The 25,592-nt window shown below is 38.1% G+C and overlaps 1 protein-coding gene and 1 long non-coding RNA gene across 4 annotated transcripts in view; one reads left to right on the top strand and one right to left on the bottom strand.

Moving 5' to 3' along the window:
• spata13 (spermatogenesis associated 13) overlaps positions 1–25,592 on the top strand; it is a 50,748-nt gene that overhangs the window by 5,410 nt on the left and 19,746 nt on the right. Inside the window, exons 1-3 of one of the 3 annotated variants that reach the window (XM_056450217.1) lie at positions 10,651–10,734; positions 16,419–17,834; positions 20,296–20,334. In XM_056450217.1, the coding sequence (XP_056306192.1) occupies positions 16,494–17,834; positions 20,296–20,334 (1,380 nt within the window). In that variant the 5' untranslated portion in view covers positions 10,651–10,734; positions 16,419–16,493. Of the gene's footprint in view, positions 1–10,650; positions 10,735–13,669; positions 13,806–16,418; positions 17,835–20,295; positions 20,335–25,592 lie in introns of those variants that run through there. The other 2 variants (XM_056450216.1, XM_056450215.1) reach the window with 2 other exon arrangements.
• LOC130218147 (uncharacterized) lies at positions 5,172–5,682 on the bottom strand. Its single transcript, XR_008835922.1, has 3 exons — positions 5,633–5,682; positions 5,350–5,486; positions 5,172–5,258 (listed from the first exon to the last, which is right to left on the bottom strand). It is a non-coding gene; the product is annotated as an uncharacterized LOC130218147 (long non-coding RNA).

Below are 25,592 nucleotides of genomic sequence, written 5' to 3'. Positions count from 1 at the left end.
ACGGCATTGCATCACCACGCTAACCACGTTTGCTCTGGAGTTTTAAGCAATTTCTGTTGTTTCATTTTAAAAATGTTTTCTTTAACTGCAGTCTGGTAGTTTCACTTTCATTCAGGAACATTTCATTCATGCCCCCGTGACAAACTGAGGTATTGGATGCGAGTAAAGTAAGGACTGGTGGAAGAGTGTATTTGATACCACATCCTAAATGGGGGGGAAAAAACATTCACATTTCACAATGTGGGTTTCTGTGGTCCTTTACTGACTCGGTAGGTTCAGGGAATAGTATTAAACAGCTGTGTGTGTATGGACTATCTTGTTGTGAAATGTGGCAAAAATCCTACACGACAGTAATACACAGCAAAACCGCTGATGTAAAAATAACACCAACAGTGTAAAATTTAACACCAGCAAAGTGTCTATATGTGTCCACACTAAGAGTGTAAATTTTACACTTTTAATAGTGTTAAATCTTTCACAACATTTAAGTGTAAATTCAACACTCTTTGTTGTTCATTTTAAACCTAGTCAACACTATTTGTTGTTGTTTCAGCACTACACCAGTGTTGGTACTCACTTACAGTGTTAATTTTTAACACTCTACTTTTAAGATCAACACCAGTGTAATTGGAATATAGCATTGGTGAGTGTTGAAAATACTGATTTATAGTAGCACTTTTGTTACGTTTTGGTTCTTTCAACAAAATTAAAATGGCATGACAGTTGCAGAAAAGATTGCAAAAACTTTATTAAAGGTACACCACATTTAACATTCAGTCACAGCATTTAAAAACCTTTACAGTTAATTCCAATTTGAAACAAAAACACAACAGGGAACAATGTAAGTTCTCTCATCACGGTCATATGAAAACTGCCTGTCATAAGGTCTATAGTACATCAAATCATCCACACAAATGAGAGTGAAAATATTACCCACCTCCTCAATACAGAATGCATGCACATGCTCATCGAAACACACTGTAATTACATTACTGGCCAAAAGAAAAGCTTGTCCGTCTTTTACAATAATACTGCTAATCCTATTAAAAACAGGCATTTCATTTTCAACAGAAGAGCAAACAAACATTCCAACTTGGTATTCAGTTCCATAATTTTTTACCCAGGTTGTAGTGGAGACAGTGGGTACATTCCAAGTTTCAGTTAAAAGCTCATTACCCTCCAGAGTGCAAGTAGAGACTTCATTAAAAGGACCAAACTGAAATCTTTTAAAATAAAAACTCTCCCAATGAAAAGCCAACTGATGTTGATGTTTCTTTGCTAATGTTTTGGTTATGTTTTTAAAGTTTTTCACAGACTTCTTAAAAAAATTATGCTTTCCTTCGAATCGCATGCACCACATATGTATAAGTGGACCTATTTTCCTAATACATCTAGGATAATGGATCATTAGATGGTGCTTCGGAATCAATCTTTTTTCAGGAAATATGGACTTAAAAAGTTTATGATGATCAGAAATTAAATGCTTCAAAAAATAAGTCATACCCTGTGTTACAGCTGGTGAAAATACGATGCTCACAATCTGAATCAAAAGCAGTATCAGTCTCCAGTAATCATTGTCCACGTCAACTAGATCTCCAAATATCAAGGGGGTATTGCGCAGAAGGCACCATGACTGAATAGCATTGAGACCAAGGTCCTTGCTGCCATCATCAATTTTAACTCCACTTGGTCTGTTCTTTCTTTCACTGTACCCATAGTTAAAGCTCTGAATCCTTTCTGAAAGTGTATCTGATGAAATGCAGTCTTTAACAAAGTACTGAAAAAGCAGTTTTAACTCGTACTGCACAACCCCTTCGAGTAAATCATGCATAATGTCAACAGCAAAATTTTCTGAAGAATGAAAAAACTGTAGTGAATTGAGCGGACAAGTTCTCTTGAGGCCAAACAGTGGTGCAAGATTGGGATCTTGTGCTAGAGCACTGCAATGTTCTGAATATAGCTCTTTTGTTCGAATGATCAAACCTGGATCATCTTCACTAAATACTGACTGCAACTTTGCTTTGTCAGTTAAGCAAAACCGGCAACAGTAGGTTGCACTGAACGACTCAACCATACCAAGCAGTCCATGTAAAGCTAAATTGTCACCAGTAACCTGAATGACAGAACCCTGTAACATAGTATCTGAGAAGGGTACATTAATTCCTGTTGACTCCAGAATTTTTAGATCCTCTATTAGAGGCTGTAAAATTGGTTCAAAGCTATATTTTTTTAAGTCTTCTGAATGGAAAAGCGCCACAAGATGGATGTTCATTAAAACAGAATTGATCTTGGGGGGCAAGTTTCTTAAAATAAAATAAACACAGCCAAGTTTGTGAATTCCTTTTTTGGATCCAAGCGGATTTGCTGTTTCGAAGTCGTCGTAATATAACTGTATTTGAAGAGCATGCTCTTTTTGACCAAATAACACATGCTTTTTGGAGTACGAACCATCATTAATGTCTCTGTAAATACCATCTTGATGACTTTTAACCTGCTGGAAAAAGTGGCAAAGTTCAGAATTCGTAAACATAGACTCAAGAGTTCCTAAAATGGGCACATACACAAATTTGTCATTGACAGGAGCTTGACTGTATAATCCTGTAGTTTTATCTTTGCGCACATCATAGCGCACGCCAAGAACATATTCTACCGGTTCAACAATTTTCCATTTTCTCTCAAAGTGTCTCTGCCTCTTTGTTTCAGTGTTAAGGTAAGAGAATGGATTTTCTAGCTGTTGAAAACACTCTTTAACTTTGCCTAGGGTTTTCCCAGGTACCTCTAATGAAAGACATTTTAAAACAGAGTCTCTTGCTTGAGTGTGAACATCACTTACAAGTTCTTCCATTGAACCAACTAAACATTGAACAGTATTTTCAGAGACTCCAGCTGCTTGTACTTGAGCAACAATAGCACTACACATATCAGTTAGTTTCCGATTTTCAACAGGAGCCTGAAAAGTGACTGGAAGATCCTCACTTAGGGTCTCAGAAACAGGAACCCTGATACAACTGCCAACATTCTCAGTAGTACCTGAGGCTACACAGTCTCTGTGCACTCCCAAAATATGTTTCTTGAACCCATAATACGTATAAAAAACAGATGAACATCCATGTTCACCACATTTCAACCTTAATGAACGCCCTGGATACAAACCATGATGAAACTTCAGATGCTGAAACAAACTTGAACAACTTCTGTGGTGTACCTTGCAACAAAAGCATGAAAACATTTGAGCAAGATGCTGGGGGGAAGAGGGAGTCAAACCTCAGTATTGTGAATTCTCACACGGATTTCCTTGACCCTTGGACTTTCCTTGGCAGTGCCCACATCAATTCCATACACCGTTGTTTGAATGAACGTGTAGAAGTTGCACAAGGCCTCATCATACGATACAGCAAAGACAAAGTGTGCCTTAAAGAGTTCATCAAAGGCTGCAACAGCTATCTGCACCATGCAGGGAATGGCCTTCTGGTCCAGGATGACGTAAAACTTCTGAATGCTACTCCTCTTTTCTCCAACACAAAGGAGGAAGGGCTGTGTAGATCCAGCTCGCTCAAGAAATGCCTTGATGCTTGTCCCCACCTGATGAGACATGATGAAAGATTTTAAACAGCGTTTCTTTTATTTAACAACTGACAGATTTTTCATGCTCAAATTCACAAATAAAAGTCTCATCCTCAAGTGTGTGACATATAAGCAATGAACACAAACATATTTTTTTCAATGTACATATATTTTATAATGTACATTCACCAAAATTAATAAATGCAGTGCAAGTATTGTTCAGTGTATTTAAATAGCATCTATAACAAAGGAAATCTTATTGTAATGCATTTATGAAAACATTATTTTGCACTTAAATTGTAGATGTAGTAAGATTTTAATGTGAGATGTAAAGAAATTTAAAGCTTTCTGCTCTGTTCTATATTTTAAAACCTGTATATGATGACTATGCAGATACACACATTGCGCCAACTGCTGTCAAGACTAAATGAGTAAATCTAACAAGAACTTTATTTTACCTTCATGAACTTTACAACATGATCAGCTGCTTCTGTAGCACTGATTTTCCCAGTCTTCCTTCCTTTCACAGTTGGAGGCAAGAGATGAAGGAGCAGGAGAATAGCAGCCACATCAGTGTCCCATCCTAGAAGGATAGAGCATTCAGTTAAACCTTATACCAGCTTAACAAAAAACAACAACATTTATACTTACCATAATCAGACTCCTCCAGAGCAGACAAAAGGTCATCCACATGTGCACCATGATGCAGGTTTTTGCAGTCAGCAATTATTCTTGGCTTGTAGAATGTTGGCCATTTTGCAATAAATTTGCTTGAAATGTCATCTCCAAAAAGCATAGTAAAGTCTTGGTCAATCTATCACACAGAGAAATCAAGTCAATAACAAACTTTTCAATTAAATATTAAATTTACATTAAAAAAAATTATATTTCTCACCAAGCCTGTTGTATCCAAAAATCGGGGAAAGTAGTCAAGGATGAGTGAAGATTTGTCTGGATCATGCATCAAATTCTGTCTGTACTTGAATGTTGTCTTCATTTTATCCTTAATAACTTGTGCATCCGTTGAATGCTTCATCATGGATACAGCTTCTGTGCATTCATCACCGGACAGCTGCTCAGTTGTTGAGGAGGTCTCACGCAAAGTCTTAGGACCATCTTGGTAAACAACATTTGATGCTCCCCTCAAGTTATTTACAGAGTTGCGCTGAACAGTTTTCAGTCTGTAGGCAATGTAACCCTGGCCACTGCGTGGATCGTAGAACTGTTCCTGTTAAACATTTAGCATCTATAAGTCATCAATGTCTCAGGCCCAGGCAGTATCACATGGACACAATTTTGCAGAATATTATATTGTTTACAGAATTTCTGTGCATAACAATCAATGCACTATCGAAACTATAAAATATTTATAATTATTTTATGACACCGTTACCAATGACAGTATTCTAAACTTGACACATTTGACAAGGTTTAAAATACTTCCATAAAATAATGCAGATTTTTCTAGAAGAAAATGTGCAGATAATGCCAACATTAGAATAACTACACTTAAACGTATCTCAGTATAATAAATAATTTGAATGACATCAGATATGTGCTGAAATAAAGAGAGAGTGTATGGTCCATGTACTGTATTTACTTAACCAGTCGGTGAGAATTTATCCTTCAAATTAGGGAACAGAGTAATTATTCCAAGAGCATAGCTTACACGGATACTGACTGGTGGAATCCTCCTACACCACAGCATGAAAAAAAGAAGATGCAAAGTAAATGTAACTGTTAAAATACCAGTGCAACATAGACTTTTATTCAGGGGTCACTTACCCATGGGTCTCTACCATATCAGCCACAAGGATGTTTACCAGCTTTCTTCGTGTCTTGTCAGACAGACTCTTTGTTTGTTCATACTCCTTCAATACATCAGAGCCTCCTGGTTTTGAGTGCAGCGCTGCATGAACTAGCTGTATAAATAAATAAATATACATTTCTAAACAGGATGAATGCAAATTAACCAGTCTTTGATATACTAATGTTGGTAAGATAATTTGACTGCATCAATAATATCATTCAAGTATAAAACTTGAGCAAGACAGGAAAAATAACTCACATCTCTTGATGCATTGCAATCAGAAGGTTCTTCAAAGAATCGCTTTTTGCAGAAATGCGGGATCTTTGTGGAATCGAAACCTTCTGATTCTGATGAAAATGAAGACTCGGGGCACGACAGATCAGAGAAATAAGTCTCAGCTTGTGGAACATTATCTTAGAAACACATTCAGCACACAAGACAGCATAAACATTATAAAACAGATGCTAGCATCATGTATTATGAAGAAAGATGCTTGATAGTGCAAACTAGATCATACATTTTTAACATGGCAATAGGTTATGAGTTTCTTACCTGCTGTATCACAATCCAAAATTTTGAAGGACACCTTAGATGCTCTCACAAGCTCATCAAAAATATCAGCATCAACATCAACTCCTGCAGAGTCTTTAAGAACCACATTGCCTCCATGTGGCAAGTTGAACTTTGCTGAAGCTTAGAAGTAGAAAATACAATTAGATTACATGTTCAAACATACTGATATAACAATTTAATAATTTGATACAAGTAATACATAAAAAACAAATACAATATATTTAAATAAATAACTATTCCGATCAGTAGGATAGAATAAAGTCAAATGTACAGAAAAATACTGTACAAAGATTTGTTAACATTACTATATTCAAAAAAAGTGTGATCAATATTATTCAGAATCAAGTAGATTTATAATACACTAAATGTTTATTGGATAAATATATGACTTCTTAATATGAATAATTATAATTTCAAAGAAAATAATACTGTAATAATAATAATAAACTTAAAATTACTCTACATTTTAAAAAAATTACCTTCTTTAATGAATTCACAAAAGTCAAAACAGTCATTTTTCACTGGTATTCGGATCCATTTCGGGTTCCCTTTACACTCCACTTGAACCAGCATTTCTTCGGAATAAAACACTCTCACTATTAGGATAATTACAGTCAAACTGTGCATATAAAATCAGTGTTTATATCTAAACTACAAACTGTTCTCCCAGTACCTCTGTGTTATTTAATTGTTTGTAACGACCTGAAAAGGTGTAAAAACTGAATCTCTCTCGATCAAACGCAGATCTGAACGACCAATAAACATATTAAAATCATCATTGATGATGCGCGGGTTTGAATTGAGATCACGATCTTTTAATGTTTTATTGTGCAGCTTTACACTGGGTGCATTAATGCAGACTAAACGAACAGTGACAAAAAACACCTTTAATTAATAGCCTAAGAATGCATTTAGGTAGGTCCCACCACAACTTTTTCCGTCATCATTATATTTTACAGGGAAGGCAAAATGCTTTCGTACACGTGATTTGAATGATGCAGGAGGCAATCTCTCTGCAGTTGTTCTATGTTGGATTAACCTATGGATTCAAAAAAGTTATTAATCCGCGGGTCGCGTGCGTTGCGGTTGTATTCCGTACGGGTCACGGATTAACCGTTACACCCCTAGTTTTCACAGACAATAAAACAATAAGCATCGCCAAATAAACACCTTAAACACGGTTCGACGAGGGAAGATTTTAAAACCGGGAACTCACCTAGCGACTAGCTGAACAGTATAATTCTGGTCACCCACCAGTTGGGAAATGCCTGTTCGCGCTTCATCTTCAAAAACAACGTGTGAGATGGCGCCTACACGCGGCCCTGGTACTTCTAGGTGTGCTTAAGGGTGCGTCATGAATTCATCCGCCTATTAGGCCTCTAACCCCAGTAAATTCTCCCGGTAACCACGATGTTTCATCCTTTTATAGACTTAAGTGTTTTTTTACTGTTAAAAACAATAATTTCCGTGTTATCCTCATGAACAACTGTGTACTTTTAACATGTAAGTTAAAGAGGGATACCTAACTGAAGTGGCCACAATTTAGGAATTTGTTTTATGAATTCACAAATTATTAATCCACTCCTATATTTTATGTAAATCATGGGCACATAATTAATTCACGTTGGTAACCTAACTTTAATTTTAAATAGAGCAAATAATATCCGAGGTATCAAATTAGTACACGCATGTCTCGGATTTATCTTTACAAAGGAACAAATTGATCAAAGGTGTTCACGACATCTACTCACGTTGGGCTCATTAGACTTAAAGTTTTATTTTGCTAAGTTATTTCGTGTAAGAATGTGATTTACCTGCTTTTTCTTCACCTTTGTCTTCGGCCTCGAGTAGAAGAAAATGGCGGACACAGACTGTTGGCCTAGCGTTAAGTGGAGGCGTGGCCTTTTACATCACTTTGGGTGTAATTCAAAAAAACACTTAAATTTCACCCTGACACTGTCTTACAAATACAACAGCAATGTTGTTTTATTACCATGCAGTGTTAAAAAAATGTCAACACTGTTAATTTTACACCGTCCCTGTAAATTTTACACCCGTGATTTTGCTGTGTAGTTTGATTGCAGTGTTTACATGTCTGTACTGCACTTCAATAACGCGACTAAAATAGGCATACTCCACATGTCTTAATTTCATTTCTGTTTAATTCGATTATGACTTTAGTCGGATTAAGGTAATCAAAAACGCTGTTTACATAGGCTCTTAATCAGAGTATTGTCCTAATCGTATTAAAATCAGATTATTCCATGCAGATGTCCATGTAAACGTACTCGGTGTCAGTTCCAAATCAGTTGACCAATCACAAAGAACTCTATGGGTCAAGCATTATGAACTATTGCTGTTTACAATAGCAAGTTGGTATGATGGCTGTTTTGTTTAATGGCAGGGTGGCGGAGAAAGCGTTTTTGTAAAAAATCCTTTTTTAGTGTTACATCCTGTGTTTTTAGATTCTGTGTGAATGGCCACTTGCATTGCAATCTAAAAACCAAAATAATGCCTTTTTAAAGCGGAAGTTAAATTCACAAAACTATTTTAATTGCCTTATTACAACACATGGCTATTGCTAATAAACAAGTGCATCATAATAAAAAAATGTCTAAAAATAAATATTTTAGCAATATTTTGCACCTGCTGTTTAGCACATGCTCCTTTACACTGAAGTTTAGGAAAAGCTTGATACAGAAAGCACATGCATCCCTTACAGCAAAATGGAAATGCAGTAGCATATCTGTGTCTATCAGAGCATCTGATGGCACAAACGGTTTCAAACTATACGTTTCATATTTTGCCAGCTATATTATCAACTGGATTATGCAGTTCCCTAAAGCAGCCCACTATTTTCAGATGTGCTCCTATCATTTTAAATGACATTACATACAATTTAAGTTGAAATATATATGCAAAGGAAGAAAGCAAACTATTGTTACATCGATAGAAATCCAGAATTCAGTTTTGGCATTAAGCAGTGAAGCCTCAATAACTTGTTTTAGTGCTCTTTATCACATATCACCCATTATGATCATTAAGTTAATAAGCTGCCCATTTAAAAGCATTCAACCACATGATTGTTTATGCTTCAAAAGCAATGTGATCAAATAGATTTTTTGATTACTGTAGAAACAACTGAAAGTGGACAAGTTCAAAATTTTAGAACCGTTAGCTTTTTTTCTTTTTCCAAAATATATTCATGTGGTTTTGTTGGTTTAAATATTTTTTGTAAACTTAATTTACCACCTCTCTCTATTCAGTTCTCAGGCATTGCACTGAACACTCCAGTGAGCATGTGATGAAATAAGACGAAAGGGTCCCTAAAGAAATATGGACACAACTGGTCACAAGACATTTTAAAGCATAAGAATACGGAAATGGAAATGTTAATGCTTTTCCGGTAATCATTTGGCATGGAAACAAGGCCTAACTTGTTCATCCATGGCTAAGTATAGTTTTAAAGTTGTGCAGACATGTCCATATGTTAGACAGAGAGGAATGTAGAGAATATAAGATAAACAAACCTTTATATATTGTATGAAAGGCTGACATTAGACTTTTTTTTTCTAATTATTGGATTATGGAGCCAGATCAGGCTAAAAAATAATACATTTACAAAATAAAGTTCATACATGCACAGCATAATTCACGTTTACTAAATTGAATTTATAAATTCAAAACACAATTCATGAATGTGAATTCACAAATTTTGTGTTGCAAGTAAAAATCATAAATATTTTTTGCCATACTAATTGTATTTGTGTATTTTTGAATCGTGTTTTAAATTTACGAATTGGATTTGTGTATTTTTGAATCTTGTTTTGAACTAACGAATTGGATTTGTGTATTTTTGAATCATGTTTTAAACTAACGAAATGGATTTGTGTGTTTTTGAATCGAGTTTGAACTAACAAATTGGATTTTTTAATCGTGTGTTGTGGATGTATGAATTTTATATTGTAAATGTACATGTATTATTTTTGAGACTGATCTGGCTCTTTATTGGATTACTTAACTAAACTTTTTCATATATTTTCCAAAATGTCATAGATATACATTATACCTTTATCCATGAGATATAGTCTAATAATCTCACACATTTCAATAGTTTTCTGTCTCTTTAAATGCAGTTTACATAAGCCCAATCAGGTTTCACATGCACAGTGAAAGTTCTGACCTTTCCCTAAAGCTTACCAGTTTTTTTGGACATACTCTCTTCCTTTACACGTTCTCACCAGTGGACTTGGAGCAAACAAATGCGGGTCATGAGACAGCTGAGATGAATAGGGTGTCAAATGTAGCATTACTTGATGTGTCCCTTAAAGGCGGCAGGGTGTGTCTGCCTCCAAACTGGGCTTCTTGTTCTCACTGACAAAAAGGAGAACTGGGTTGTAATATGGTCGGTGGTATCAGTAACCAAACAAAAATAATAAATCTCTTCAGTCTCCGGTGTGCTTTCTTCCACACACCAACCCTACCAGATTGATTTAAGAGGTTATTGCTGCAGTCAACGGGTTGTTCTCTCTACACACGCACAGCATGTCTTTTATATGTGTGTGTATGTGTGTGTGTGTGTGTGTTTGACAGTATGCAGATATACTGATGCTAGTCCAGACTGATAAAGCTTCATAATCAGATTAGGACTGGGAGAGAGGGGTGCTGCTGATAACATATGTGGGTTTGAGCAAGTGCAGTCTTGTTTAGAGGGATGAGGAAAGCTAGTACCCTTGAACATTTTGTCCATTCGACTCCTTTTCAGCCAGTGGAGGGATCGTCAATGGGTGAGTGAACTGAGATCTCTCTAAACTTAGTATATTAATATAATAAGGATATAAATAAAGCAGAAAGTCTGGATTGCTGAAGGGTGGTGCTGCCAAAATGAAAGCAGATTGTTGGAGTCAGTCTTCTAAGTAGTTAAATAAAGAAAGCGTAGGCTTCATTCCACAGTGAAGTGACAGCATGGTAAGACTTGCTTGGCTTGATGGACAGATTGTAAAAACTGGTGTGGTCGGTTATTCTTAGGAATTTCCTTAGTCAGAAAGCCTAATTTTGAGCTTATGTGGATTTATTTGTGGAGTACAATGTCATCTTTCACAGATAACGCCTTCATTTAATGAGACTGCTAAAAAAGTCATTGTTAATACTCACCATCATGATTTTAAACCAGTATGACTTTTTTTTCTGTGGAAAACAGAAGTCTTGAAGATATTTTGATATTTCTGTTTTCTATTTGATTTCAAAACCAATTTTGGTCAAAATGAGCATGAGTAAATGATAACTTTAAATTTTGGGGAGGCTATTTTATTTAATTTATTTCATTAAAATATGACTGCAAACACCAACAAATTCAATATTAAGTTGTACATCGGCTTCATTATTCTAGAGTTAAGTTTAACAAATCCTACGCCTCCATCTCATCCAACTGTAATAAATGTGAATCTGCGGAAGGCTCCTTGGGGCATTTTTTTTGGTCATGCCCAAAACCTTTTAAGTTTTGGAGTCCGTATTCTTTTGCCCCTGATCGAGCAATCGCTGTTTTTGGTTGGTCTGACTCACTTCAGTCATCAAATTAAAAAAGCTGTCCAATATGGAATGGTGATAGCTAAAAAAAATTATTCTTTGTCTATGAAAAGAAGACATCAAAACCACTTTTTAAATCCAGGCTTTCAGAATTTACATTTAGAGAGACTTTTTAGTGGCTTTGAAGCCACCTGGAAACCCTTTTTTAATGATCTGTCAAATGTCAAGTATAACAGTTTAAAGGTATCACCCTGTCATTGTTTGCAAGATCACCATATTGCCTGTGCCCACTGGCCTTGAAATATATGTGTAACATTGTTAACCTATGTATAAAACTGGAGGAACTGATGTAACAATGGTTTTAAAATCTTTTTTTTTTTCTGTCTTTTGCCTATTTTTTTTGTTTTCTTTGCCTTTTCTTTTCTATCTTTATAGTTGTTGTTGCTTTTTGTATTGCTCTGTGTTGCTTTATGGTCAATATAAAAATATAATATAAAAAAAACATGACTGCAACATAAAATTTGTATTTTTTTGTTGTTTTTTTTTAAAGCTATAGGTTTGTACTAGTTTGTAGAACTGCACAAAAATAGACAATAGTGTGTCTAATAATGCCCTCTGCCTAATACATACAATATACAGAAAAATACATATTACAATTGTAATATTTAATGGGAATGAATTTTAGTATAGATGAAAACAAGATAATTATTTTATTTATAATACATTTTGTTAAAGCTTATTTGTTTAAATATATAAATAAATAAATTGTTTAAAGATTATTATAAAGAGTATTTGTCAATCGCTGTCAAGCCTTCTTCACATAAAACACATTTTGTTAGTATGTAAAATATTTAAGACTACTAGACGAGGACTTTATATGCTCCTTTATGAAGACGTTTAAGCTATTTATCATATATCAAAGTAAAATAAGTCATATTTAATGTTTTAACTGTAAAATTAGAAAGTTTTGCCTCTTATTGATATTTAGAAATTTGTTATTATTGCGTAATATTTTTAGCTATATTGATATTGCTAGGAAATAGCCATAAGTTGCTCATAAATAAGCAAACATTTGTCTGTTGAATCTCCTCGTTAATTTGGTGGATAAACATTAGGAACCCTTAAAGATCCTTTTTTGAAAATCAGTCTTGGAGCTTTTAAGATAATACTCATTTCTTTATTCATTTTCTTTTCGGATTAGTCCCTTTATTAATCAGGGGTCGCCACAGCAGAATGAACCGCCAACTCATCCTGCATATGTTTTTTTGCGTTTCACTGGGAAACACCAATACTCCCATTCACACACATACACTACAGACTATTTAGCTTACCCAATTCACCTATAGCCAATGTCGTTGGACTTGTGGGGGAAACCGGAGCACCTGAAGGAAACCCACGCGAAGACGGGGAGAACATGCAATCTCCACACAGAAATGCCAACTGACCCAGCCGGGACTCAACCTTCTTGCTGTGAGGCGACAGTGCTACCCACTGCGCTGCCCCATTTATCGAAGTGAAAAATCATATGAAATGGTTTTAATGTAAAATTTGTCCGCTTGTTGATTTATGAATTACGAGTTATTATAATGTAATATGTTTTAATCTATATTGATCTTGCTAGGAAATAGCCATAAATTGCTGATATGGCAATAAATATTTAATATAATATAATATAATATAATATAATATAATATAATATAATATAATATAATATAATATAATATAATATAATATAATATAATATAATATAATATAATATAATATAAGCATTTCTCTGTCTAATCTTCTCATTAATTTGTTGGAAAACCACTAGGAGCCCGTAAAGATCCTTTTTTAATCAATCATTGAGATTTTAAGACAATTATTTTTCTCTATTTTATTTTCAGTTGAGTACATCTTGCCCTAATGTATAAAAAGATTCTTCCTTCTGTTAAAACCAATTATATATAGGTTCTGGCACAGGGAATTGTTTATCTAGTAGCATGAATTCTCCATCCTCTGCCTTTAGTCTGAAAATAAGAATGACTTTTCAATTGCTGTTTACATCATAAAGGCGTGCATGGCTTCAAGAATGTTGAGTCAAAGTTTAGTATCCGTGCATCAGTGCATATTAGTCTAAGGTGTGTTTGGGTGTATTAGCGGCTTCTGGAGGCATGCTGCTGTTTATGTTTATGAGCGCTTGTTTAGGGAGTTCAGTTTGAGCCTGACTCCAGATGGTAACTGTACAGAGGCTGTTTGGGCTCTTAATTAATTCTCCCTCTGCAACAGCGATAACACAGAGGAAGAGGAGTTGGATAGAAGCTCTCGTTTTAAACTCGGAGACACCAGACGTGTGAGTAGACTAAGGACTGACTTGAAAGATGAGTTAATTACATTCTTTTAAAGCTCTAGTAAACAAAAAAGTCAGGTAGCAGCTTCTTCCTCATGCCTCGATGGCACTGAATGTTTATGGGTAGCTGGAGTTGAAGTGATAATGATCAGTGTTAAAAATTGAGCTAGAATCAAGCTATGGTAGACTAAAGGCCTAAAGCAGGGGCACCCAAACTTTTTCTTATAAAGGGCCAAAAACCAAACTTGATTGAGGGCTGTGGGTCGAAGTTAAATATACCAAACCGTATTACATTAAATCTATCATGGGTAATTCATAATTTACTTGCATATTATTTAAAAATAACTAGAAAACGTTGCTTTAAAGCATGTTAAATAATAATGCAGTATCTTTTTTTAATGTTTTATAGTTTAACTTTTTATAGTAAAAACATAAACAATCTCATTTATAACACAATGGAGTTCAATGCTGAATACACTAGTCGAGCTGCTCTTGCCTTTGCAGTGATTTGCTGGCCCATACATTGCGCACCTCTGGTGTAGAGGTACGTGTGGCTAATCTGTATACGGTGGTCAAAGGAAATATTTAAAGTTCTGTCTTAGTTAATGTATGAATATTTGCATCTAGATAACAACATTTCTAGCCAAGTAGCATTTATTTTCAAAATGTCACAGAAATGGGTTTTAAATTATGTAATGTATATGTCTGAAAACGATAATCAAAAATTCATCCTGCTGGTTAAACAAGCATTAGTTCAATTGCTTTTTTTTTTTTTTTTTACTTGAAAGAAACATTAAATTAAAGTTTTCATCCCCGTTGTATATACTGGACATGATGTAACTTGAGTATAACTAGTACACTCAGAACAGAAAAGAGGTCATAATCTATATAATGTCACAGGTCCAAAACAATTGATTGGAGATTTGTGAATAAGTTCAGGGAGGTAAAACCAGATTACATTTAACCTGCATTGTAACAATAACTTTTCCTGTGATAATATTGGTATTAAATTGGTGCATTTTATTTGTGATCACTGCTAAAAAAAATATGATCAAATATGCTGACGATTCAGTGATTATGAGTGTCCTCCACGATGAGGATTTTGGGAAATGACCCTGTTGTGGAAGAATTTACCTCCTGGTGTGATAGATTTTCTCTCCAGTTGAATGTAAATAAATCAAAAGACATGGTGATTATTACAGGAAGGCCTCTCCTACCCCCAGCATAACAAATATTAAGGGTTTGGACATTGAAATTGTTGACACATAAATATCTAGGGGTCGTTATTGACAATATGTTGACATTTCAAACAAACAGCCAGTGTGTCTATAGAAAAAAGTTCAACAAAGACATATAAGTCACATATAACAGTAACATTTAAGTTTCTGGGGAAACTTAGATGATTTTAGGTTTGTACCTCTATGATGATACCTGTTTTATAAACAATTTATTGAATCCATTTTGTCTTTCTGCATTGTAGCTTGGTACGGTAATCTGAGATTGTCAAATAAGAACAGGTTGACAAGCCTTGTGAAGGTGGCAGGCAAGATCATCGGTTTTAACCAAAATGGTCCAATGGTAATTTACCATTATTATGTTTTAAAGAGAGCTCAGGGTATCCTATGCACCCTGGATCACCCATTGTACTCTGTGTTTCAGCTGCTGCCATCAGGACGTTGTTTTAAAGTTTCTATTTGCAGGACAAATAGAATTAGAAATTATTTTATAATGGTGGCCATTAGATCATTAAATGAGTCCAGCAGGGAGGGAGATGCACCTAAAAATGATGTATTGTATGTTGTGTGGTAATATCTTGTTAATGTGTACATGGAACTTCGCCTGTGTTACAGCACCTTGCTGTAATTTTAGTTTCCCTAAATGGGATAATAAAGTTGAATCTGAGTCTGATCAACATATCGCTTTCATACTCTTCAAAAAATAGGTTTAACATCTCAACATCCAAAGGAGGACCCCTACCTCCTCACTCAGAATATAGCTAAAAATCCTGGGCAATTTATTGCATTAATCACAATGGATTAGAGGTTTTCATTGCTTAGTCATGCTTACAAAAGCCTTTCATGATGGCAAACATCGCACCAGGCAACAACGTCCACCCAGTGGTAGAGGGGCCTTTCTTTCTCAGGAATAAAAAAAAATGTTTAGCCTAAATCGTTTACAGGAAATTTTACAGCACTTTGTGTAACCTACTTGTGAGCAAAGCTGTCATGCTGCTCACAGACACTGTCAGTCATCTGTCAATATGCCAGATAAAGACATTGTTCATTTTTTGGCTGGAGTGCTAAAGCTTAATTTACACCTGTGGGTGAACAAGTACACTGAATTACCTGTGCTGATTTTTTTTGTGTATCATAGGTCAAGTCATCAGACAGGTAATATAAGGAAATGATTTCATAATGTAGCTGATCAAGGTTATGGTTATCACATTGGTGCTGTATTTTGTCATTGAAGTGTGAAGTTAAAATCTCTCCTGTGACAAAACAGTTTCTGTGAGTCATTTATTGTCTCACTTCTGATCACATGCTCTAGTGTTCTTTGTTCCAAATACTGATTTTATCAGCTCAATCATTAATAACCTTCTTTAATCTTGTTCTACAGGCAGCTTCGTCAGACCTGCAGGGTTCCTCTCATAGCAATGACCCACAAAGTGACCCTTTCACAGAGGACCAACTGATGAATCCAAGTCTGAGGTCTGGTTGTAGAGTCCATGTGCAACCGGTCTTATCCGAGCCTTGCTATGAAGAGAACCAGCTAAATCAACTGAATTCTCATGCCCAGTCTGTTTCTGTAATTGCCGATGGCCAGGCCAAGCTATACCCATCAAGGACTGTTCGTCTGTTTCCCACACAGGCAAAATCTGAGGATGGTGCCTCACACAGAGGTCCACCTGTCACACCACAGGCTTGGTCTGGATTGGCTGGCTTTCGTGTCATGGGTTCTTTTAAAAAACTGCGGACTTCTGTGCTCCAAGGAATCCAGAACAGGAGCAATGCCATGGGAGCCAGTCAAGAGAGAAACTTGTCCTCTGTGATTGAAGATAGTGGTAGTTTTTTGGTAACCAAACGAGAGATTTCCATCAGTCAAACCCACGAAACTGACAAGGTGTTAAATGGGACATCTCGAACCAGAAAGACATCTTCGGTTTCCGATGAGGATGATTGTGAGGAGGTGTGTGGGTTTCAGAGGAATTCACACTTTTCTCAGAGTATCCGCAAGGCTTATGGGGCAGGACGGATCTCAATGCTTGACATGGTCAAGAAACAGAGCCTGTCTACTACTGAGCCAGACCCCATCAACACTGTGGAATCCACTGAACCTTGCAATAACCAAGACACTCAAGGAAATGTCAAGGTTCTCAAAAGACTAAGCAAAAGTGCAGATAATCTCCACGTTTTTAAGAGTCATTTTAGACGCAAAGTTGCCTCAGCTGAGCCACAAAACCCAGAATTTTCCAGCACTGTAATGCTTCAGAGGACCTCCAGTTCCTCATCAGTTGACTTGCAGGAACATGTTTTAGGTAGTCATCAAAGCCCCATGAGAACACAAGGACATTTGCAAAAGCTTGTCGGTAGTTTAACTGACCTGACAGTCAAGCGCAAAAACATAGCAAGCCCTTCCCCCAGAGTGCCAGTGTCACCCCTTAGTCAGCTACATGATGACTACTCCCGCAGAACTCCTTGTGTCCCCACTAGCGGGCGCCAACGGAGGCCTTCTCCTGTTCCCACCAAAACCCAGCAGGACAGTACTTGCCAAACTATTCCAATTTTACACCCTGCTCCCTCCTGTCCCACAGTCTTTATCTCTGACCTGGATGACTCTCTGGAGCCTCCTAGCAAAACCACAGCCCTCATAAGTGACTATGTACAGATGGCTGTGTCCTCATCTGAGGAAAAATACTGTGAACCTATGAAGGGCCATCAAAATGGATTAAATGATCACTACTCTCAAATTCCCCAGCAGTGCTCAAGCCCTTGTCTGAAGCCAGCAGTCAATGGCAATGATGTTAACTTGCAGGTAAGACATTCCTAAGCACTTTTTATGTATACAGAATGGTCAGTGTACAGTGCTAATAACAAAGATTTTGTAAAAAGAATAGTACTTTGTGCATATTGTAAGTATACTTTGGGCTTTAAATGAACACCCCAACTTTTTGGAATAAGACTCATTTTACCATTTTTAAATCCACTCATCTGATCTCTGGGTCTGGCGGGATCACTTTTAACTTAATCAAGTTACATTTTCCATCTTTTTGCCAAAGTAAACCCAATGTTTGAATTTATGAATGTTTAAATAACTAAATACACGTTTGTCAAATAATCAAGGCTAATTGTAAACTGATTAATGCTAATATACTTGGTGCACGAGCTAGGCTACAGTTGTGTTATCTAGATCTATTATTCCAGACTAGTTCAATTGCTTCAGGAACAACAAACTATTGCTTTAGACTGTAAGTTTAAAGTAAATGCTACTCTTTGTGTATACACTCACCGGACGCTTTATTAGGTACACCTTACTAGTACCAGCATCCTTTTGCCCTCAGAACTGCCTTAATCCTCTGTGGCATAGATTCAAAAAGGTACTGGAAATATTCCTCAGAGATTTTGGTCCAATTAACATGATAGCATTACGCAGTTGCTGCAGATTTTTTTCGGCTGCACATCCATGATGCGAATCTCTCGTTCCACCACATCCCAAAGGTGCTCTATTAGATTGAGCTCTGGTGACTGTGGAGGCCATTTGAGTACAGTGAACGCTTTGTCATGTTTAAGAAACCGTTGGAAGTAGCCATCAGAAGATGGGTACACTGTGGTTATAAAGAGATGGACATGGTCAGCAACAATACTCAGGTAGGCTGTGGCATTGACACAATGCTCAATTGGTACTAATGGGCCCAAAGTATGCCGAGAAAATATTCCCCACACCATTATACCACCAGCAGCCTGAACCGTTGATACAAGGCAGGATGGATCCATGCTTTTATGTTATTGACACCAAATTCTGAGCCTACCATCCGAATGTCGCAGCAGAAATAAAGAAATAAAGAAAATAAAGAGCCTGTGTTAATTGTAGACCCAGTTTCCTGTTCTTAGCTGACAGGAGTGGCACCTGGTGTGGTCTTCTGCTGCTGTAGTCCATCCACTCCAAGGTTCAACGTGTTGTGCTTGCTCATCTGCATACCTCAGTTGTAACGAGTGGTTATTTGAGTTACTGTTGCCTTTCTGTCAGCTCAAACCAGTCTGGCCATTCTCCTCTGACCTCTGGCATCAACAAGGCATTTGTGACCACAGAACTGTCGCTCACTGGATATTTTCTGACCATTCTCTGTAAAGCCTAGAGATGGTTGTGTGTGAAAACCCCAGTAGAGCAGCAGTTTCTGAAATACTTAGACCAGATCGTCAGTCTCTTAAATCACCTTTCTTCCCCATTCTGATGCTCTGTTTGAACTACAGCAGATTGTCTTGACCATGTCTACTTGCCTAAATGCATTGAGTTGCTGCCATGTGATTGGCTGATTTAAAAATTTGCGTTAACAAGCAGCTGGACAGGTGTACCTAATAAAGTGGTCGGTGAGTGTATATCTGCTTTCCAAAATTTGCTTAGCGCTATTATGCGTGATTTGTTTGTCTTTTCCTCAAGACATTATTGATCAACTGTTCTTGTTGTTGTCTGATGAAGTCTGACTGATAATAAGCAGCAAGACTGGACAAGCACTTTTTTTCAGCTCAATTTTGATATCTCCAAAAGTACAAGACAGACATCAAATTGTAGATGTCACATCAATTGCGGCCATAAAGTTAAAATAATAACTCCGTAATCTTATTCCAAACACTTAATAACTGGAACAGACCAGTTAATTGATTGTCCTTGACCTTATATCCGGAAGTCATAAATCACAACAGAGAGAGATTTTTGTTGAAGCGTGAACTTTTGTGCTTTGCGTCATTTGTTCCTCACAGGGGTGACCCTTGTATCTGACGACGCAACCACAGCGTCAAATATGGCTTTGTGGTGGATCAAAGCCAACTTAATAATACATTTCATAGCTCTGGTTTGATCAAGGCAGAATATATTTTATTGGATGACATTTGATCTGAAGTGGTGCATTGCTGTAGTATCACATGGTCTGCTCAGCTGTGCGGCACTCTGCAGGTACAGTTAATGATTAGCTTATGTTTATGATTAGCGGGATTGCTTAAATACAGCTCCTGAACCTGAATCTGAACACGTATCAGCAAGGACAGTGTCTCCTCCCCAGAAGAACAACCAAGGTCCAAAGTCCATTAATCAGACCAAGTTAGCTTGGACAAATGGTCTCCAATAGGTCAGGGAAAGAAGTAGACAAACTAAAGTGAGCCAAGCCCGAACACTTTATTTGCTTGTGTTTTTTTTTTTTGTTAGTTTGTGTATGAGTTCACAGATGTGCTATGCTTTGTGAACTGTTAATATGGTGCTGATTTATTGTGTGCCTTTTCAGTGTTTATGGACTGAAGAGAGGGAAACTGATGATATTGAGGTAAGATTTTTATATATATGTATGTTTGGCATATATTAATTATTTAACAAATACAAATAGACCTCCGCTTCCACTGCTGTTTTTTTCTGATGCTAACGTATAAATATGGCTTTTTGAATTCATTCTGTCACTATAACTTACTCCATTTGTTAATATTGCAGATATAAAACTAAAAAAAAGTACATATGAATGCATTGCTTTTGTTGAATTACATTTTATAATGCTATAATTTGCTAAATTATTGTGAATTAAAGTATGAGTTTTGTTGTTGTTGTTATGAACTGCTTTTTTTGTAAAAAAAAAAATTTAATGGAAACAGAAATGTAAATTTGTAAAAAAAAAAAAATTTAAAAGTCTACAAATACTGTGACCAATTTTAGTACATTTAGTAAATAGTGCTGTAAATATACTAATTGATACTACTTACAACCAGTGGCGTAAAGTAACAAATTACAAATACTCAAATGACTGTAATTGAGTAGTTTTTCTCAGGAATTGTAATTTACTGCTGTATCTGTACTTTTACTCCACTACTTGTATTTTTTCTTGTTTATGGGGATTAAAAAAATCAGCCCTGTGATTTCTGTCCAGTCAAATCGCACATAGAAGTAAAGAGGTAAATCCCATCATAATAAACTAACTGTTTGGAAGCATTAAAAGTGTCCAAGATGTCCAAAATCTTTACAAGCAATGACCCATAGACTGTTTAGATGCATGTCGCTAAAGAGAAGATGACGGATGTTTACTGTATGAAGACCGAAATGACCTTAAACACCCAGCAGGCACAAGACATCAAAATGACGTCAGATTGACATTTTACCCCAGCGTTTTGAGGACGTTGCATTTTGTTTGGAAGTGAAAATCGGGTTGACGTCAGGACTCAACGTCAGGCCAACATCAATGGCCAATCTAAAAGCAACCCAATATCAACGTCTAATGACGTTACACCTTGAAGTTGTGTGGAAGTTACCACTATAATGCGTATCAGACGTTGAATTTTGGTTGCCATACCTGACGAATTAATGTCAGTATTTGATGTCAATATGACGTTGGTTTAAGATGTTGGCTCAACGTTGGATTTTGATTACTTTCTAACACAACCTAAAATCAACCAAATATTAATGTAATTTGACATTGTTATTGGGCATCAAAACAACGTTGTCCTTTAGACATTGACTAGACAATTAATTTGGCCACCTGACGTCACGACCTAAATCTAACCTAATATTAATGTCTTATGATGTTGTGTGCCTGCTGGGCAATAACTAAATGCAGTACAGAATGTTACGTTTACACACATCCACAAATTACATGTATATGCTTCAGCTTTTCACAGAGTAATCCGCAGTACTTTTGAAAGGCCTACTTTTTACTCATACTTTGAGTAATATTTACAACAGATACTTTTACTCTACTTGCACTACATTTTTAGGCAAGTAATGGTACTTTTACTTGAGTGATTTTTCAGTACTCTTTCCACAACTGCTTACAACCGTCATGATATAAAAAGAGTATCAAGTTTTTATAGTTTAAATTGTTCTTTTTATTAATCATTAGTCATCAGTGTTTAGTGTGTTCTAATCATTCAATGGCTTGCTATAATTTTGTATTAGGTAATAATAAACGCATTAATATAAAGCTATGTAAAAAAGACCACTTATAAATGCTGTTTTTCTGGATTTACTACATGTATGTGTGTTTTTGAGTAACATTGTAATATTTGGTTTAATTTTTCAAGATCTGCACAATTTTTTGGATACCATTTTTCTGACTGGCTATCAGTGAAGTGGCTATCATCTCCATCCTTGCATCCATACATCAATCCTTACGTCATGCATGGATCCATATGTCAATCCACTCAGTCTATGGGCTTGTTGACATGATGTTTCATTTTCACTTTCATGCATGACAAAACTGAATGTTAACTCTTTAAAACCTAAAGTATGGTCTTGAAATATATATATAAATAAATCTATCTATATATATATCTATATATTGTTATGAAGCGGACAGGAGACAGAGGTAAGGAAACGTTAGGGTGTTTATTAAATGACAACAAGGAGCACATGAAGGATAGCCAGGAGGATCAGGAATGATGTTGGGGTCTTTTCCTCCGTGGCTGGGTAACAGGAATACACGAGGATGGACAGCACACACCAGATACAGCTGACAGAGGATGACACAGACTTGGAAGGACTGGAAGACAGGACGATTCGGGAGGACCAGGAAGACTAGGAGGAATACAAAGAGAACAGGTAAGTAAATCGTTTGTTTTAGCTGAGGATGACTACGCTGAGTGGTCGCTCAGTTGTCCGCTTTCGTCGAGACGAGCCCGGACAATGAGCGACTGGAGTGCTGTGCTTTTATCTGGTGCTCGTGAATGTGATGCAGCTGTGTGCTCATTAGAAGTCAGGTGATGGTGATCTTCGTGAGTGGGGGTCGTGAGAGCCTGACCAATCCATGACAGTACCCCCCTCCCCAGGGCCCGCTCCTGAGGGCCGACACCTCCGACGCCGTGGTGGTCTCCCTCTGCCTCTAGGCGCTGGGAACTCAGGGTGGCTCTCATGAAACTCCACCATGAGACTAGGATCGAGAATATCAGCTCTGGGAACCCATGTCCTTTCTTCGGGGCCGTACCCTTCCCAGTCCACCAGGTACTCCAACTGGCCACCACGACGTCGGGAACGCAAGATCTCCTTCACTGCGTAGACGGCTCCTTCTTCTAGGAGCAGTGGAGGAGGGGGTTCCTCTTCGTGGTCAGGCTCTGTGGAGGGAAGAACAGGATCGTGATAGGGTTTCAGGAGTGATACGTGGAATGTAGGGTGAATACGGTAGTGAGAGGGTAATTGTAGTTTGTAGGTGACGGGGTTAACCTGTTCCACGATGGTGAAGGGACCAACAAATCGGGGACTTAACTTGCGAGAGGGCAGTCGCATGCGTATGTCCCGGGTGGATAGCCACACCTTTTGTCCGGGTGTGTATCTGGGTTCTTCAGACCTTCTCCTATCGGCGGTTACCTTGCTTCGACGGACTGCCCTCTGCAGATGTTGATGAGCCTCGTCCCAGACTCTCTCGCTCTCCCGGAACCAGTGATCCACTGCGGGGACATCAGATGGTTCGCCATCCCAGGGAAAGAGCGGTGGTTGGAAGCCCAGGACGCACTGGAATGGCGTGAGTCCGGTGGAGGGTTGCCGCAGTGAATTTTGGGCATATTCTGCCCAGCCCAAATACTGGCTCCAGGAGTTCTGGTGACCACTGCAGAAGGTCCTCAGGAACCGTCCCACCTCCTGAATCTTCCTCTCTGTCTGCCCGTTGGTTTGGGGATGATATCCAGAAGAGAGGCTGACGGCCACACCTAGGAGCTTGAAGAAGGCTTTCCATAGACGTGAGATGAACTGTGGACCTCTGTCCGACACAATATCTTCTGGAATACCAAATGACCTGAAGACTTGATTAAAGATATTGTCGGCAGTTTCAAAGGCTGTGGGAAGACCTTTCAGAGGGATTAGTTTGACAAACTTTGAGAATCTATCTACTATGACTAGAATACAGGTATTACCTTCTGACGAAGGGAGGTCAGTGATAAAGTCCACTCCTAGGTGTGACCAGGGACGGTTCGGAATCGGCAAGGGATGGAGCTTTCCAGCGGGTAGATGACGTGGGCTCTTGGATTGGGCACAGTCCTTACAGCCCTGAACATATTGCCTCACATCCCTTGCCATGTTTGGCCACCAGAATCGTTGGGATACTAGCGAGAGAGTATTGTTGATCCCTGGATGTCCAGTGCCTAGCGAGGTATGTAAGGAGTGGATCAGATCTACCCGGTGTTCAGGTGGTATGAACTGCCGATGAGGAGGGCATCCCGGCGGAGCAGGGGCTTCCGGAGTGGCAACGACTGGAGGAGCGTTCCAGGTGATCGGACAAATGGAGATGTGTTCGGGAAGAATCTTCGTTGGGAGTTCTTCATGATCGTGATGCTCGTGTAAACGAGAGAGAGCGTCTGCTCTTAGATTCTTGGGTCCTGGACGATAGGAAATGGAGAAATCAAAACGTGAGAAGAAAAGTGACCATCTGGCTTGACGTGGACATAGTCTCTTGGCCTCTTTGATGTATTGGAGGTTTTTGTGATCTGTGATCACCTGGAACGGATGTTTGGCTCCCTCCAACCAGTGACGCCACTCCTCCAAGGCTAGCTTGATTGCTAGAAGCTCCCTGTCTCCTATGCTGTAATTCTGCTCCGCCGGGCTCAACTTCCGAGAGAAATAGGCACAGGGATGCAGTCGGGGCGGTGTATCATGATGTTGAGATAATACTGCCCCGACGCCGGTGGTGGATGCGTCCACTTCCACCACGAAAGGAAGATTTGGGTCAGGATGAGTCAGGAGTGGGGCCCTTGTGAACTCCTTCTTAAGAAGGCGGAAGGCTGCGGCTGCTTCTTTGGTCCACTCCAGTCCTTTGGGTTTACCCTTGAGGAGATTAGTGAGAGGTGATGTAATCCTGCTGTAGTCCTTGATAAACCGTCTATAAAAGTTAGCAAACCCAAGAAACCTCTGGAGCTCCTTAATGGAAGTGGGTTCTGACCAGGATAGAACAGCCTCAATTTTCTTCCCATCCATACGTATACCGGTTTGGTCAATGATGTATCCCAAGAAATGAATCGACTTCTGGTGGAATGAGCATTTCTCCGCTTTGAGGTAGAGGTGATGTTCTCTCAATGTGTGTAGGACCTCCGCAACGTGTTGGCGATGTTCGGCCTCACTCCGGGAGTAAATGAGGATGTCATCTATGTACACTATTACACAGTGGTGAAGAAACTCCCGGAGGACTTCATGAATGAAGTTTTGGAATACGGAGGGGGCGTTGACCAGACCGTAAGGCATGACCTCATATTCATAGTGGCCAGTAGGGGTCACGAATGCTGTCTTCCATTGGTCCCCCTCACGTATTCTTATCAGATTATACGCGCTGCGGAGGTCCAATTTAGTGAAGACTTTAGCTTCTCGGAGCTGTTCCAAAGCGGCTGGTACCAGAGGAAGGGGATATCGGTATTTTACTGTACCGTTATTTAGGACCCTGTAGTCGATGCATGGACGCAGCCCTCCGTCCTTCTTGGCCACAAAGAAGAAGCTTGAGGCGGCTGGTGATTTTGAGTGACGTATGTACCCCTGACTCAGAGCCTCCCTTATGTAATCTTCCATTGCCTGATTCTCTGGAAGCGAGAGCGGGTAGATCCTACCTCTTGGCAACTGGGCATCTGG

Source organism: Danio aesculapii, chromosome 24, assembly GCF_903798145.1.
Source record: "Danio aesculapii chromosome 24, fDanAes4.1, whole genome shotgun sequence".
Lineage (NCBI taxonomy): Eukaryota > Metazoa > Chordata > Actinopteri > Cypriniformes > Danionidae > Danio > Danio aesculapii.
This window is presented reverse-complemented; position numbering and strand designations above follow the sequence as displayed.